At 36.1% G+C, this 17,873-nt stretch overlaps 1 protein-coding gene across 1 annotated transcript; it reads left to right on the forward strand.

The window, feature by feature from the left end:
• Nucleotides 1-281: 281 nt before the first annotated feature.
• On the forward strand, nt 282-17,099 carry LOC138309465 (transmembrane protein 18-like). The gene is made up of 6 exons (XM_069250666.1): nt 282-1,239; nt 1,967-2,084; nt 2,973-3,027; nt 6,882-6,938; nt 8,590-8,626; nt 11,579-17,099. The coding sequence occupies exons 1-6, from the start codon at nt 1,165-1,167 to the stop codon at nt 11,696-11,698; spliced, it is 462 nt and encodes a 153-aa protein (XP_069106767.1). The 5' UTR covers nt 282-1,164; the 3' UTR covers nt 11,699-17,099.
• The last annotated feature ends 774 nt before the right edge of the window (nt 17,100-17,873 follow it).

Consider the following 17,873-nt stretch of genomic DNA (forward strand, 5'->3'; position numbering starts at 1 on the left):
TTACTTTTTAGTAAAACAGACAAACATTTAATTTTTTGGGAGAAAATTAATAAGGATATACAATTATTTCAATAGTATGAACTACTGAGTATGATGTGCCTTTTTACCAATAAATATATATCAAACATAGTTTTTATGTGTGTGATGTTTTATTCACGCTTACCACAAACCTGACAATGAAATGGGAACAACAATCTATAATGTATAAAATGTACGTTGTAAATTATGGTAGGGAGAAATCGGAGGTGATGCACATTTTAACAAAGACTTAGTAAGGTCACGCACAACCCTATTAACAGTCTAGATCTATAATCACAGGATCTGAGAATTAATTACAGTTTATATACATGTAAAAACTGAAAAATAAAAATAAATTTAAATACTAGTGCATGGAAACCTATCTACACTAGTAACAGATCCATCTTTTTAAATGACTTTCCTGTCATCAAATAATTTTTAAAATGTTTGCAGATTGAAAACTACGATTTATATATTAATGTAAACTTTATTCATTCGAATCATTCCATACTGACATTAAACAGAATGTCGAGAAAATTGTTATGGAAATAGATCCGGAAACAAGTTTATAAACATTCAAAGATTCGATCCCAGTTCCATATAACTCAATTGAAGATTATAGATGATTTATGTTGTGGAAATACCTGATCTTGTAATACACAAAGACTTTTTAAATGCAAAATAAAAATTTAATTACATTTGTAAAGTTTCCAAGAATAAATTTATTTTCCAGTAAAACATCTTGTCGAAAATTGTTTTGAAATGGAGAACAAATACAAAAGAAATGTATACAGCAAACATGTTCCTACCATAACACATATGTCGTGCTCGCGTATACTGTACGTTCATGTTCTCTTTTAGTGAAACGAAAGTAGAGTTATTTATAGCATCGTAATTTCAAGCGTTCTATTGACCATGAATCCTGTTCAAGCGAATATGCGTCGCAAGCGTTACTTTGACCACGATCGTTTATTTGTAAACGACCCAACGTGTCAGAGAAAGTCTATGGCACTGTACTAGGTACTCAACTTTCTTTGGATGCAAGTTAAACTATTAACCAAGCAATCTTAAAAGATCACAACACGAGCAAAGATATTTTAAGCTGAGAGAAGATCACTGAAGATTCGTATAAAATTAAACAAGATCATGGATATAGATATAGGGAAAATGGAGCCGGTGAGAGCGAACGAAATCCAAGGGATATGGGCCTATCTGAAACAGGTACAGTTATTGTTCAGTTATTTATTTAGAAAGTAACATCCTTTATTCAAATTTGAATTAGATTTTGTGTAAATTAAATCATAATTTGATTGTTTCATATTTATTGCATTTTATTACAGTGCATAACATGAAAATTTTTAATCTGATTTGGGCAATCAAAACATATATAGGTACATCTAAAATTAAATGTACATAATTTCTGTCCTGGTGTTATCCTAATAGTAGTAGTCACATAATTCAAGGGGTTACTATCACTGTCCTTGATAAAACCTGTTCCCTTTTTATTTTGAACCTACATGTATATGTATATATACAGACCTTTGTCTGATGCATCCCTTATATTAAGTTATATTTCACATACATGTAGTGTGCTATATCATATAGTTTTAATTAAATTGGTTAATTATCATGGTTTTTAATTATCAACCAATTTTATTAAAATGTCAGTGATTTGTGTATGTGAGTGTGTGTGTGTGCATTTGGGGCCGAAATTCTACCCTTTCCCCTCCAGAAATTTAGCTGTTTTTTCCCAATTTCATGTAAATATTTTCACAAATAAAGAAAAACCTCTGCTTTATACATGTGTATATGCATTTCAAGAAAGGAAAAATGAAGTATTTCCCCAAGTTTTCCCAAAAATTAAAAGGAACAGGCCCCTGAAATGATCAGTTGATCATATACAAAATCACTGAATGTGTGATGAATGCTGACCACTTTCTTATTCCAGATTGACTTCAGTGAGCCTTGGTTTACAGCCCTGGGTATTTTCCATGTAACATGTTTTATGATAACTGCCGGTACAAAGAATAATACAATGCTACAATGTCTACATTTCATGGTAATGTGTAAGTATATGTGTGTATGTTTTCCTCAATTCCTTTTGTAAAATGTAACCAGATTTTCCAAATTGAGATTTAGGGAATTGAATCCATTTTTTTTCTTCAAAACTGCTTTCATGTTTGATCAAATGCACATATTTTCACTTAATGTTAAACCAATTATCCAAACTTTTATTGATAATCTAAATACATGTATAAAACTAGTGCTTTATGATTGTCATTCAATAGTAAATTTGTTCTCATGTATTTTTTTGAAATTGAAAATTGTTTTACTGTCCTCTTGTGCTAACTCCTTCTGTTGTGATTGTAGTGTATCTCTACAAAGGCTTGTCCACTCTATTACAGGCCTCATGGGCCCTATCAATGTGCGAGTGCTTAGAATGTTTTATAAATCAATAAATTATAGAAAACTGTTAAGTTTTGTTGTACTGTTAGCATTCTGTGAAAATTTGTAGATACTGCATTCGATCCAGTATTGCCTCACCACCATAAGGGCCCCTCCCCCTTTTTGAAGACAACGCGTGTAGCGTTTGTATTATTGCTAACCGGTTTACTGTTGATTTGTAGGACTTGCTCTACAATGACATCTAGTGGTGACCTCTTGAACCATTTCATTCATAATCTTCCATTCATAAATTCCCTATTCTTTGATTGAAGCCTCAGTTTCACTGACCTTGACTTAAATGCTGACTGAAAATTGAAAAAACTTGAATCTTTAATTTATTTCTTTGAAAACTTATTTATGACTAATTACCTTGTGGGGTAATTTTATGAAAGACTAGTTCAACTTTGGTCAATTAAATTCCCTTTTACAATGTTTTAAGTATGCAGGGCACATACTAAGTCAATTTAGATTCTTATTATTTCTGATATATTTGTTTCTCTTTGTTTCAGTATTGTTAGTATTTTTTGCTGAGACACTTAACGAATGGGCAGCCAGTAACTGGAAGTAAGTACTTAGTTTTATCAGCATACTTCAATCTTCAATAGGGGATGTGTATATTTACTTGTGTATTGGGACTGGACTAAGTCCATCATCTGCAACCAGGTCAAGTGATGTACCTCAATGATCAGTGGAGCCCCTGTCCGGAGACTTCACCTCTCCTGTTACAAAAGTATCAATCTTCAATAGAGGATATGTACATTAGTGTGAAGTGGAAATGGACTAGATGGATTATCTGAGACCAGGTCCGGTGATGTACCTCAATGATCAGTGGAGCCCTGTCCAGAGACTTCACCTCTCCTGTTACAAAAGTATCAATCTTTAATAGAGGATATGTACATTAGTGTGAAGTGGAAATGGACTAGATGGATTATCTGCGACCAGGTCAAGTGATGTAACTCAATGATCAGTGGAGCCCCTGTCCGGAGACTTCACCTCTCCTGTTACAAAAGTATCAATCTTTAATAGAGGATATATGTACATTAGTGTGAAGTGGGACTGGACTAAGTCGATCATCTGCGACAAGGTCAAGTGATGTACCTCAATGATCAGTGGAGCCCCTGTCAGGAGACTTCACCTCTCCTGTTACAAAAGTATCAATCTTTAATAGAGAATATGTACATTAGTGTGAAGTGGGACTGGACTGGATGGATTATCTGCGACCAGGTCAAGTGATGTACCTCAATGATCAGTGGAGCCCTTGTCCGGACACTTCACCTCTCCTGTTACAAAAGTATCAATCTTTAATAGAGGATATGTACATTAGTGTGAAGTGGGACTGGACTGGATGGATTATCTGCGACCAGGTCAAGTGATGTACCTCAATGATCAGTGGAGCCCCTGTCCGGAGACTTCACCTCTCCTGTTACAAAAGTATCAATCTTTAATAGAGGATATGTACATTAGTGTGAAGTGGAAATGGACTGGATGGATTATCTGAGACCAGGTCAAGTGATGTACCTCAATGATCAGTGGAGCCCCTGTCCAGAGACTTCACCTCTCCTGTTACAAAAGTATCAATCTTTAATAGAGGATATGTACATTAGTGTGAAGTGGGACTGGACTAAGTCGATCATCTGCGACCAGGTCCGGTGATGTACCTCAATGATCAGTGGAGACTTCACATTCTCCTCTACCCTCTAGCTACTGTTACAAAAGTATCAATCTTTAATAGAGGATATGTACATTAGTGTGAAGTGGGACTGGACTAAGTCGATTATCTGCGACCAGGTCAAGTGATGTAACTCAATGATCAGTGGAGCCCCTGTCCAGAGACTTCACCTCTCCTGTTACAAAAGTATCAATCTTTAATAGAGAATATGTACATTAGTGTGAAGTGGGACTGGACTAAGTCGATCATCTGCGACCAGGTCCGGTGATGTACCTCAATGATCAGTGGAGCCCCTGTCGGGAGACTTCACCTCTCCTGTTACAAAAGTATCAATCTTTAATAGAGAATATGTACATTAGTGTGAAGTGGGACTGGACTAAGTCGATCATCTGCGACCAGGTCCGGTGATGTACCTCAATGATCAGTGGAGCCCCTGTCGGGAGACTTCACCTCTCCTGTTACAAAAGTATCAATCTTCAATAGAGGATATGTACATTAGTGTGAAGTGGGACTGGACTGGATGGATTATCTGCGACCAGGTCAAGTGATGTACCTCAATGATCAGTGGAGCCCTTGTCCGGACACTTCACCTCTCCTGTTACAAAAGTATCAATCTTTAATAGAGAATATGTACATTAGTGTGAAGTGGGACTGGACTAAGTCGATCATCTGCGACAAGGTCCGGTGATGTACCTCAATGATCAGTGGAGACTTCACATTCTCCTCTACCCTCTACTGTTACAAAAGTATCAATCTTAAATAGAGAATATGTACATTAGTGTGAAGTGGGACTGGACTAAGTCCATCATCTGCAACCAGGTCAAGTAATGTACCTCATGTAACCTCAATGATCAGTGGAGCCCCTGTCCGGAGACTTCACCTCTCCTGTTACAAAAGTATCAATCTTCAATAGAGGATATGTACATTAGTGTGAAGTGGGACTGGACTGGATGGATTATCTGCGACCAGGTCAAGTGATGTACCTCAATGATCAGTGGAGCCCTTGTCCGGACACTTCACCTCTCCTGTTACAAAAGTATCAATCTTTAATAGAGAATATGTACATTAGTGTGAAGTGGGACTGGACTAAGTCGATCATCTGCGACCAGGTCCGGTGATGTACCTCAATGATCAGTGGAGACTTCACATTCTCCTCTACCCTCTAGCTACTGTTACAAAAGTATCAATCTTTAATAGAGGATATGTACATTAGTGTGAAGTGTGACTGGACTAAGTCGATTATCTGAGACCAGGTCCGGTGATGTACCTCAATGATCAGTGGAGACTTCACATTCTCCTCTACCCTCTAGCTACTGTTACAAAAGTATCAATCTTCATTCCAATGGGACATGATACAACATACAAACTTTAATATATGTCAAATGTTTGGCTTAGGTCCTTTTTTGGATTTAATTAATTTGTTTTAGGTATGTTTTGAGATATGCTGACCAGTGTTCTCCATTTCATCTCAACATATATCATACACTTGTCATACAGCAACAATGTATCAATGATTCTCATTGCTTAACTTAATTATAGGTTTCGTATATAACTTATTATATATTTACAGATTATTTGCCAGACAGCAGTACTTTGACAGTAATGGAATATTTTGGTTTATACTTCCAGATTATTTGCCAGACAGCAATATTTATATCTGTTATATAAGTTTGGTTTATACTTCCAGATTATTTGCCAGACAGCAGTACTTTGACAGTAATGGAATATTTTGGTTTATACTTCCAGATTATTTGCCAGACAGCAGTACTTTGACAGTAATAGAATATTTTGGTTTATACTTCCAGATTATTTGCCAGACAGCAGTACTTTGACAGTAATGGAATATTTTGGTTTATACTTCCAGATTATTTGCCAGACAGCAGTACTTTGACAGTAATGGAATATTTTGGTTTATACTTCCAGATTATTTGCCAGACAGCAGTACTTTGACAGTAATGGAATATTTTGGTTTATACTTCCAGATTATTTGCCAGACAGCAGTACTTTGACAGTAATGGAATATTTTGGTTTATACTTCCAGATTATTTGCCAGACAGCAGTACTTTGACAGTAATGGAATATTTTGGTTTATACTTCCAGATTATTTGCCAGACAGCAGTACTTTGACAGTAATGGAATATTTTGGTTTATACTTCCAGATTATTTGCCAGACAGCAGTACTTTGACAGTAATGGACTATTTTGGTTTGTTCTTCCAGATTATTTGCCAGACAGCAGTACTTTGACAGTAATGGAATATTTTGGTTTATACTTCCAGATTATTTGCCAGACAGCAGTACTTTGACAGTAATGGAATATTTTGGTTTATACTTCCAGATTATTTGCCAGACAGCAGTACTTTGACAGTAATGGAATATTTTGGTTTATACTTCCAGATTATTTGCCAGACAGCAGTACTTTGACAGTAATGGAATATTTTGGTTTGTTCTTCCAGATTATTTGCCAGACAGCAGTACTTTGACAGTAATGGAATATTTTGGTTTGTTCTTCCAGATTATTTGCCAGACAGCAGTACTTTGACAGTAATGGAATATTTTGGTTTGTTCTTCCAGATTATTTGCCAGACAGCAGTACTTTGACAGTAATGGAATATTTTGGTTTATACTTCCAGATTATTTGCCAGACAGCAGTACTTTGACAGTAATGGAATATTTTGGTTTATACTTCCAGATTATTTGCCAGACAGCAGTACTTTGACAGTAATAGAATATTTTGGTTTATACTTCCAGATTATTTGCCAGACAGCAGTACTTTGACAGTAATGGATTATTTATATCTGTTATATTCTCCACACTGTACTCATCAACTGTCTTGTTATATTGGTAAGTTACCATTAACCACTACACTGACAACGCAGAGTTACTTCCCCTTATCATTTTTTTGGCCTATATGGTGATACTCTGTGACAGTATTTATGAATGTGAAGTTAAATAATTACACTTCCAGATTAGATTTGCCAGACAGCATGGTACTTGACATGTTAATTATCTGATTATTGGTTTTTACTGTCTCAGTGATGTCGGTGGCAGGAAGATGTACGTTTGACAGTAAGGTCCTCAATATTTTTGTAACCACCCCCAGATTATTTGCCAGACAGCACCTTAGGAGATTTGACATATATGCTTTGGTACATTTTTCTATATCATTAATTTATCTTGTACACATTTATGACAGTGGGGTCGCTAAAAGAATTATAATTGCCAAAGATTTTGTGTTTTAGGGTCTGAGGGTGACCCTGGGAAAAATATTGACAGAAATGAGATGAGTTTTACAATGTATTTCGATGATTTTGCGAGCGCCCGAAAGCGCTTGGGGTCGGGGTTCCCCCATTACGATTAGATTGGCCAGATGAGTTTTATTACGATGCAGAATTTGTGAGTATGCCCAAAGGCGCGAGAATTTGGTTTAGTACTTCCAGATTATTTGCCAGACAGCAGTACTTTGACAGTAATGGAATATTTTGGTTTGTTCTTCCAGTTATTTTGCCAGACAGCAGTACTTTGACAGTAATGGAATATTTTGGTTTATACTTCCAGATTATTTGCCAGACAGCAGTACTTTGACAGTAATGGAATATTTTGGTTTATACTTCCAGATTATTTGCCAGACAGCAAGTACTTTGACAGTAATGGAATATTTTGGTTTTATACTTCCAGATTATTTGCCAGACAGCAGTACTTTGACAGTAATGGAATATTTTGGTTTATACTTCCAGATTATTTGCCAGACAGCAGTACTTTGACAGTAATGGAATATTTTGGTTTGTTCTTCCAGATTATTTGCCAGACAGCAGTACTTTGACAGTAATGGAATATTTTGGTTTATACTTCCAGATTATTTGCCAGACAGCAGTACTTTGACAGTAATGGAATATTTTGGTTTGTTCTTCCAGATTATTTGCCAGACAGCAGTACTTTGACAGTAATGGAATATTTTGGTTTGTTCTTCCAGATTATTTGCCAGACAGCAGTACATTGACAGTAATGGAATATTTTGGTTTGTTCTTTCAGATTCATTTGACCCGAAGGGTCAGGATGACCTATAATCATTATGCTTCGTCTGTCATCGTGCGCCGTGCGCCGTCCGCCGTCCGCCATGAACTTTTCACATTTCAATCTTCTCTCAAGTTTGACCAGTGGGATTGAGCTGAAACTTACATGAAATGATCCTGACATGGTCCCTACAAAGTGTTGTTATTTTTCGGGTCGATCCGAAATCCAAGATGGCCGCCACAGCGCCATCTTGAAAAACAATTTTGAACTTCTTCTCAAGTTCTACCAGTGCGATTTGGCTGAAACCTGCATGAAATGATCCTGACATGGTCTCGACAAAGTGTTGTTATTTTTCGGGTCGATCCGAAATCCAAGATGGCCGCCACAGCCGCCATCTTGAAAACACATTTTGAACTTCTTCTCAAGTTCTTCAAGTGCGATTTGGCTCCACACCCGTACTCATCAACTGTCTTGTTATATTGGTAAGTTACCATTAAACCACTACACTGAATAAACAATGAATGTGAAGATAAATAATTACACTTGTGATTAGATATGACCCAAATTACACTTGATGGTAATGCTATGTTAATTATCTGGTTATTTCTTCTTACTGTCTCGTTGTGGTAAAGTGCATGCAAATTCTCTGATTAGAAATTGTTTGTGTTTGAGATATTTCCATGTATACATTTGTTGTAATAATACCACTCACATAAATCTCTATAATCATTTTAGCGGCTGTGGTGGCCGAGTGGTTAAGATTTCATGACAATTAAAATAACCAAAAACTCTCAACCTACTTTTTAGTGCGTGTGTACTCGCTCTATTATTATCCCCCGCCTAACGAAGTTGGCGGGGGATATACAAATGGGTTCCGTCCATCTGTCCGTCCGTCCTAACGAATGGTTTCCGGAGCATAACTCTAAAACCAGTAGAGATATTTCCACGAAACTTCATACACACATTGGTCTTATGGTCTAGTAGTGCCTTATGCTATTTTTAGGTTTTCATTTTTTGCATTTTTTCCGTAACCATGGAAACATTGCTGAAAATATCATATTTTTGTACCAGGTTCGTTTCCGGAGCATAACTCTAAAACCAGAAGAGATATTTCCACGAAACTTCATAGACACATTGGTCTTATGGTCTAGTAGTGCCTTTTGCTATTTTAAGGTTTTCATTTTTGTACTTTTTCCGTAACCATGGCAACATTGCTGAAAATATCATATTTTTGTAGCAGGTTCATTTCAGCAGCATAACTCTAAAACCAGCAGAGATATTTCCACGAAACTTCATAGACACATTCTTTTTATGGTCTAGTAGTACCTTTTGCTATTTTTAGGTTTTCATTTTTTGCATTTTTTCCGTAACCATGGAAACATTGCTGAAAATATCATATTTTTGTCCGGAGCATAACTCTAAAACCAAAGAGATATTTCCATGAAACTTCATGACACATTGTTCTTATGGTCTAGTAGTGCCTTTTGCTATTTTTAGGTTTTCATTTTTTGCACTTTTTCCGTAACCATGGAAACATTGCTGAAAATATCATATTTTTGTACCAGGTTCGTTTCCGCAGCATAACTGGAAAACCGGTTGAGATATATGCATGGAACTCCATAGGCACATTAGTCTAATGGTCTAGTAGTGCCTTTTGCTATTTTAAGGTTTTCACTTTTTGTACTTTTTTCTGTAACCATGGAAACATTGCTGAAAATGGCAGATTTTTGTGTAAGAATCATTTCTGGAGCACAACTCTAAAACCAGCAGAGATATTTCCATGAAACTTCATAGACACATTTGTCTTATGGTCTAGTAGTGCCTTTTGCTATTTTAAGGTTTTCATTTTTTGTGCTTTTTTCTGTAACCATGGAAACATTGCTGAAAATATCATATTTTTGTAGCAGGTTCATTTCCGGAGCATAACTCTAAAACCAGCAGAGATATTTCCACGAAACTTCATAGACACATTCTTTTTATGGTCTAGTAGTACCTTTTGCTATTTTTAGGTTTTCATTTTTTGCACTTTTTCCGTTACCATGGAAACATTGCTGAAAATATCATGGTAAATGGTAAATGTTACTTTGCAAAACTCCATCCATCTTTGTGTATATAGTCTAATATAAATGTCAAGGCTGTATACCTGATTCAACAATTGCAGCCCCGCTCTACTTGAATTATACTCCATCTTTCTTTAGCTCAACTTCCTTTTTCCTGTTTTTTTTCATACACATAAATCTCCACAATCAAACTTACTTCAGCTTTGATATCTCCATTGGCGGGGGATCTGAATGACTATGTCCTTTTTTTCCTTGTCGGGTGTAGAGTCTATGTACATCTGCTATATGTGCAGATTCCAACTGCCCACGCGATACCAGAAGTCGGTGTCTCATAAAGTTAAATAGATTTCTCTGTGATTTTAGTGACACCAATATCTCAAAAACATATACTAAGACATACTTGTCAGCCATAATCAACTATAAATTAAGAACAGTGACATTACACAGTGCTAAACGCATTTGTTTTGTGTAAACTTCAAGCGATTTATCATACATCTTGCATCGGTCACCATATTCTAAGCATCTGATCAACTTCGGAAACTTCTGGAACAATACAATGCAAACCAGGTTTTAATAGTCAATAAAAGAAAGTGACGAAACGGATAACTTTTAGTACGTATTTAATTTCTTTCATATCATCTTATATCCTAGTTGTACATTTCACTATCGCTTCCTAAATCCTTTGACCACAGTCCGCAGTTACTGCAGTTCTTAAGAAATATTTCTAAAATCACACATCCTTGCGTAAGAGAAACAAAAAAACCAATATAAAATATCAGTCTGGGTGTCTAAGCTACCCCAGAAAGGCGTTCAAGTGTGGCACAAGTAAGTCACCACATGCACAGAGACTGGACAGTGTTCTAGCGGATGACTATTTTGAACAGCGAAAAAAGTCTCGTATCAATATCTATAAAATAATAACCACCTTCTATGTAACAAAGAACACACTTAACAAAGTTCAAAGGTATTTCACATTTAAAGTTCTGACAAAGTAAAGGAAGGCATTTATTACAATACACCAAGGGCGTAAACCATCGCCTTGCAAAAGTCCCAAAGATAATGAGCAAAAGTGCTACGTACACGTGGACACCTGTTGCCGATGATGATTTCATACTGGAAATTAAGGTTAGGAAGTAGTTAGCGAGCACTTAATGTCTAACAGTCATATTTCTAGTTTGGGTCGTGAGTTAGAATCCGATGTGGAAGTACAGTGGGACAGTTGCCAGTTAAAGACCACAGGTCTGTGGTTTTTCTCAGATTCCTCAGGTTTTCCTCCACCTTCTAAACTTGAAACATCCTTAACTGATTCTGTTTGTTAATAGGACATTGAACGAACCAAACCATCATAATTAACTACTCATCTTATTGTGACAGGTGATTTGGCTAAAAGATATGAGTGTCATTATGTCTGAGACGAGACTGCTGAAAATGTCTCGTAGGGAGGAAGCGATAGCGAGACAACAGGACAAAGAAGAAAACAAGAAGGACAAATAAGTGACTGATGAGGGAAGGCAAATATCATGATTCAATACTCATTTAAAGTGACATAATACATAAACATGTCAACTCATTCACCCCTGTAAATTCATAATGGACTGATATAGTCTTTGAATTAGAAGAGTTCAAAGGTGTCTCTAGGGGTGAATGAGTTTAATTGTAAAGTTGACTTCATTGGTGTAAGGATAACTCATTCACCCCTGAATTTTTTAAATGAACTGTCCCAGCTTTAGTTTTAGAAGAGTTCAAAGGTGTCTCCAGGGGTGAATAAGTTAATTTTTCACTACACCTTATACATAGCAAGAAGTACTAGTCATGTTGAGGCTGCTGATGGTGTGTTTGTTAATTGTACATAAGATATTTGGTAGATATTTTAACAATTCTGGGTTAAACTGTAATTACCGACAATGTTTTAATTAATCATGAATGGGTATCATTATATATCTACAGGGGAGGCCATCTTTAAATCACCTTAGCTGTTGATATGACATTTATACAGGGTAAGGCCACTACAAATTAATTTGGTGTGGCCTAAGCTGAACGGCTTCCTTGAATGACCTGCTGAGTGAACACTTTATTATTTTTATCATGGCGCGTTGTCTGTCGGTCCATCGTCTGTCAACATTTCCTTTAAATTGCTACTAGTCATAGTGTTCTGCATGGATTTTAACCAAATTTGATCAGAAACATCCTTGGGGGAAGGGGAACAGAGTTTGTATTAAGTTTGGCTCTGACACACTGGGGGCAGGAGAGGCGGGGCCCAATAAGGGAAATAGGGGTAAATAATTTAAATCACTACTAGTCATAGATTTCTGCATAGATTGACCAGAAACATCCTGTGTGAAAGAGTAACAGAATTTGTATAAATTTTGGCTCTGACCTGTGGAGCAGAAAGAGGTGAACCCAATAGGGATATTGGAGGTAAAATTCCTTGAGAAAAGAAATAATGAACCTGTATTCAGAACATTACAAACCTGGTGAGCGATACAGGCCCTCTGGGCCTCTTGTTTAACAATTAAAGACAAATTGGTTGACATTTATTGGTGTCTCTTTGTGTATTTTGTCTTACCTGGTAACGTATATATTTGGTGCTACAAATTAGAAAACAATAGAATCCATGTACTGTAATTAAACCAACTTTCTTTCGTTGCTACTAATTTTTGCAATTTTCATTTCAAAAACAACTGCACAAGGATTAACATTCATGGAATAAAACATTGACTGGAAATCTTATAAATATAAAAGAAGTAGAAAGATATTCATTCGCAGAGATAGACATTCGCAAATTTACTTGGGTCAGGAAATTAAATCACATGCAAAAAGAAAGTCGGTTTACAGTATTCTGGATTGGTCACGCTATAGTGTACAAGGATATATCTATGATGGCCATTTTGTATAATATGTATATATATATATTATTCTGCTGTCTTTTAACTTCAATATGTGCTTTAATGGTATTTTTGTCTCCTTTGAATAATCAGTGTTTTTATAGATACATGTATTCCATCTTTACACATTACAGAGTTATCTACCTTGTAGGTAGGTATTCATAGAGATATAATCATTTTGTGAGCGAAATTCACAATGTGACATCGTTTTCTCTTAAAAGTATGATGTATGTTATGCTCGCAAACACATGACGTCACGATCAATGTCTACCCACAAGGGCAGATAACTCTGTAATATGCAGATACAGAATAATCAACATAAATTGCATTGTTGGTGACCCATGGTGCAATCAACCGTAGGTCAACAACGATGCATTAATTGTAAACATGTTTTTGTTGTTGTTTTTTTTCTGGTAAAAGAAAGTTCCTTCACTGTATTTATTTGTGACATTATTTTCGCTGTCAACTCTTTGGGATGCTCCCGGGGTTGACCAATGGTAGACAATAGAATGACGAAGTGTATAGACCTATCATATAATCTGTGTAAAATCTTCAAAACCTTCAGATGTAGTACTTCCAACCATTTGTAAACAATTCACAATGAATGACCAGACTGACCCATCTGGTCAGGATGTAATGTGTAATTGACCTTTACATGAATCAGATTGGAGGACTTAATTAAGTACATATATGTGTACCAGTATCCTAATCTTTTAACTCAGACCAGCTTGGTCACTGTGAAGAGTTAAAAGACTTAACGATCACATCCTTTCACTAGGTACAGGTATTCACAGTAATATTAGACTCTACAAATATATTTAATGTATGTAACAGGGCGAAGGTAGTGTGCCGCCAGCCTGGCTCGAACCCACGACCCCAGACTTACAGGTCATCCGCTCTACCGGCTGAGCTCAAGGGAAATTCCTCCTAGAGGGAAGCTCCCCCTAGAGGGAAGCTACATAGAAGGGGACTGTATCACTATGTACACTAAATACAACTAAAATCCATTACATATATAAGGCAAAAAAATAATACGTCTGTTTAGGATTACCAGACCAACCCTAATTTTTTACCCCCGACCCTAATTTTTTTTCCACTTTTCTACGAAAAAAAAATTAAAAGTCAGGATTTCGATCTCAGACTCTGGTTTCAGCCATTATTTTAGAGTGAAAGACACTTTAAAAAAAAAAATCCTTCGACCTACCGACTCTATTGTTTTTGCCTATGTAACCCTAAACAGACTTTTTTTTTGGCCTAATTTCCAGATATAGACTGTAGATTGGGGGTTTTCCTCTGGAATTCCAGTTCTCCGCAACCACCACACCCGATACCCAACATGTCCATTGATATTTATCAAAATTATCATAGCCGTTGATGTGTCCATTCTGATCTATCACAGCTACTTTAAATTTCCTCTATCAATAATGACGGAGTAAAACAAAGGGAAGCGACTCTAGATATGTTAGAGTAGAATATATGTTGATATTACTTTTCAGCCATTCTAAAAGTAAAATGATAATTTAATTGTTTGGTTCGACAATGTCCGTACTGTGTGTAAATAGATGTTTTATATGTGTGTTCAGATACCTGTTGATCTCCCGGGGTGACAGCTACAATGTCCGTACTGTGTGTAAATAGATGTTTTATATGTGTGTTCAGATACCTGTTGATCTCCCGGGGTGACAGCTTTAAGGAAGCAATGCTACAGAGGATATCTCCTAGCTCTGGTCATCAGCCAGCTATATCCTATATACAATAATGTTATTTATCCTGCAACTGTCCCACATACTGACCGATAACTACTGCCGGATAAACTGATGCTTTATCCGTCAATACGAAATGCTTTATCCGTCAATACCGTCCGTGAATTTGTTCCATATCTAACGGAACTTTTTCTAACTTGAACCAGAACTTGAACCTTCCAGTGAATGAAACGTCATTCAGTCCCACTAAAACGTGACATCACATTCATCAGAATGACATCATTTTTACGATATCGAAAATCTCGTATTGCGGTGTTGTCTTTTTCTTGGCTCATGGCAAAGGTATGTATTGTAAAGTAATTCTTTAATGGGTATTTATTGTTTTTTGAGTATTTTTATTTTGTTTCGGCGATATATCAAGCTGAATAGAATTACGGGTACTGTTTGCGAATGCGCTTATTTATTTCCCACGGCAGTAAAAAGGAGTACACTCCCATTTTGTTTAGTGAATGAATCTTTACCTCCGCATCAAAGAAGTGTCTCGCTTCGAACGAAACCAAGTAAATAACTGTCAATTTGCTTTCGTTTGAATGTCATGGTTGCAGGATAAACAGAATACACGGTTAGTATCTTACAATACAAGGTTTATTTTGGTGCTTGACACGGAAAGCCGAGATGACTCGGCAAAGCCTCATCATCTTGGCTTTCCTAAGTCTCGCACCAAAATAAACCTTGTATTGTAAGATACTAACCATGTTTTCTCTATAACGATATATATTTCCACAAATACATATGTATAAAGGAGTGGGTGTACAGGTCTCCTGTAAAGATGCTCCACCGCCAACAGAGCATAAATGCTGTTCATCATTTGAACAATATTGGTGTTTAATCATGTCTATTTATGCCTCATAAACACAAAAAAATAACATAAAATTATTTATTTAGTCTTTGGTGCATGCGTAATCAGTACTTCATTCCATATAGAATATAGTGCCACGGAATTTTTTTGGGATGCAATTAATTATTTTTGTTATTTTTAACTCATTTGTTATGGGAATTTAGGCATGTTGAACTGTATCAGCAAAGTAAATGTCAATCTCGCTCGTCAAGGGTATTCAGTCGGATTGATCATACTCTACCTGTTGCGGACTGTATACCCTTGGCTAGCGAAGTTGATCAGTAAATGTATCCCTGCACGGTGAGTACTAACCATAAGTTAATTACCTCTGAGCTACAGAGAACTTCTCTTTAGCTATCAGCTAGCATACGGCCGGGTTAGACTATTGTACACCAGCTGAGGTTCTGATTTGATTTAATATTTTTTTCAAAACATCCTGTGCTCTGTTTCATGTTCATGTGGGAAGATCAAGAATATATGACACTTTTTATTACAGTACTTGTCCTTTCACCTATAGGTATGGAGGGTAATTTAGATAAACACATGTCAAACTGGTGGCATCTGGTGCATTTCTAATCTTAAAATGGACGGGGAAGGAGTTGTATTTACATTCTGTAACACATTCACCCCTGAAGGCACATTTAGACTCTCCTAAATGAAGGATTAGAACAGTCCATTATGAAATTTCAGGGGTGAATGAGTTACTTACAAATTGCTGTGTCTAGGTGAATATATGTATGTTTCCTTTAAATGAATTTGATAGTAAGCTGTAATGTGAGTAAGTGTGTTATGTAATTGGTTGGTCGTCCGGGTTACTTCGACTGATGGTGTTACAGGCTGTAATATGTTGCTAATGAAGCTGGGTATTACAGATAATGAATGATGTACATGTATGATGATGATGATAAAGCTATGAGGCGTTTTTAATAATAATGAATGGCGTGAATAAATGTCTAACAGAATGATTGAATTGAATAACGAATAAATAAATGAATGAATTAATTAATTAATGACAAATTGAACAATTGAAAATATATTAAAGAAAGCCAAATATTTTAGGGATAACTTGTATAATTACATGTATATGTATAAAATTATGTACTGTAAACAAACTTTCTTTCATGTATACTAAATTTCGTGATTTCCATTTCAAAACCAATTCACAAAGATTTAACATTTGTTGATTTAAAAAATAAATGCAAATTATCATTAATATAGATGATTTAGATATTAATTTGCTGTGGTATATTTTGTCAATGTAAATCACATGAAAGGCAGTTGGTTTTGAAATATAGTATTTATTTACAAAATCACCATATACTACATTCCTAATGAAGAAAAACCATGTCAAAATATCAAATGTTAAACTGTTCAGTTGGTGGATTTATAATAAACAATGTTAAATACTGGTTGTTGTGTTTTTTGACATTTTTATATTCATTTTAATTTGTTAAGTCCATTCACATCTTTTCTTTATCTCATTCATCCCTGAAATTTCTTAATGGACTGGTCTAGTCTTTGATATAGAAGAGTCTAAATGTGTTTTCAGGGGTAGAAGTGTTAATATTGTTGAAGAGTAGATCTCAGTAAATGTAGAATACATTGTAGTGTATAGGAGTGCTCATTCACAGGGGACTGACCCTATAAGTAACTGTTAACTCTATTACAGTCACAGGGGACTGACCCTACAAGTAACTGTTAACTCTATTACAGTCACAGGGGACTGACCCTATAAGTAACTGTTAACTCTATTACAGTCACAGGGGACTGACCCTACAAGTAACTGTTAACTCTATTACAGTCACAGGGGACTGACCCTACAAGTAACTGTTAACTATTACAGTCACAGGGGACTGACCCTATAAGTAACTGTTAACTCTTACAGTCACAGGGGACTGACACTATAAGTAACTTAACTCTATTACAGTCACAGGGGACTGACCCTACAAGTAACTGTTAACTCTATTACAGTCACAGGGGACTGACCCTATAAGTAACTGTTAACTCTATTACAGTCACAGGGGACTGACCCTATAAGTAACTGTTAACTCTATTACAGTCACAGGGGACTGACCCTACAAGTAACTGTTAACTCTTACAGTCACAGGGGACTGACACTATAAGTAACTGTGAACTCTATTACAGTCACAGGGGACTGACCCTACAAGTAACTGTTAACTCTA

Source organism: Argopecten irradians, chromosome 15 (genome assembly GCF_041381155.1).
Source record: "Argopecten irradians isolate NY chromosome 15, Ai_NY, whole genome shotgun sequence".
NCBI classification, from domain to species: Eukaryota; Metazoa; Mollusca; class Bivalvia; order Pectinida; family Pectinidae; genus Argopecten; species Argopecten irradians.

What these genes read in the sequence shown, in the direction of transcription:
- LOC138309465 (XM_069250666.1), top strand. Translation starts at nt 1,165, where the DNA reads ATGGATATAGATATAGGGAAAATGGAGCCGGTGAGAGCGAACGAAATC. An exon ending in TATGGGCCTATCTGAAACAG is followed by an intron (nt 1,240 to 1,966) that starts GTACAGTTATTG and finishes TTCTTATTCCAG; the next exon opens with ATTGACTTCAGTGAGCCTTG. An exon ending in TCTACATTTCATGGTAATGT is followed by an intron (nt 2,085 to 2,972) that starts GTAAGTATATGT and finishes TCTTTGTTTCAG; the next exon opens with TATTGTTAGTATTTTTTGCT.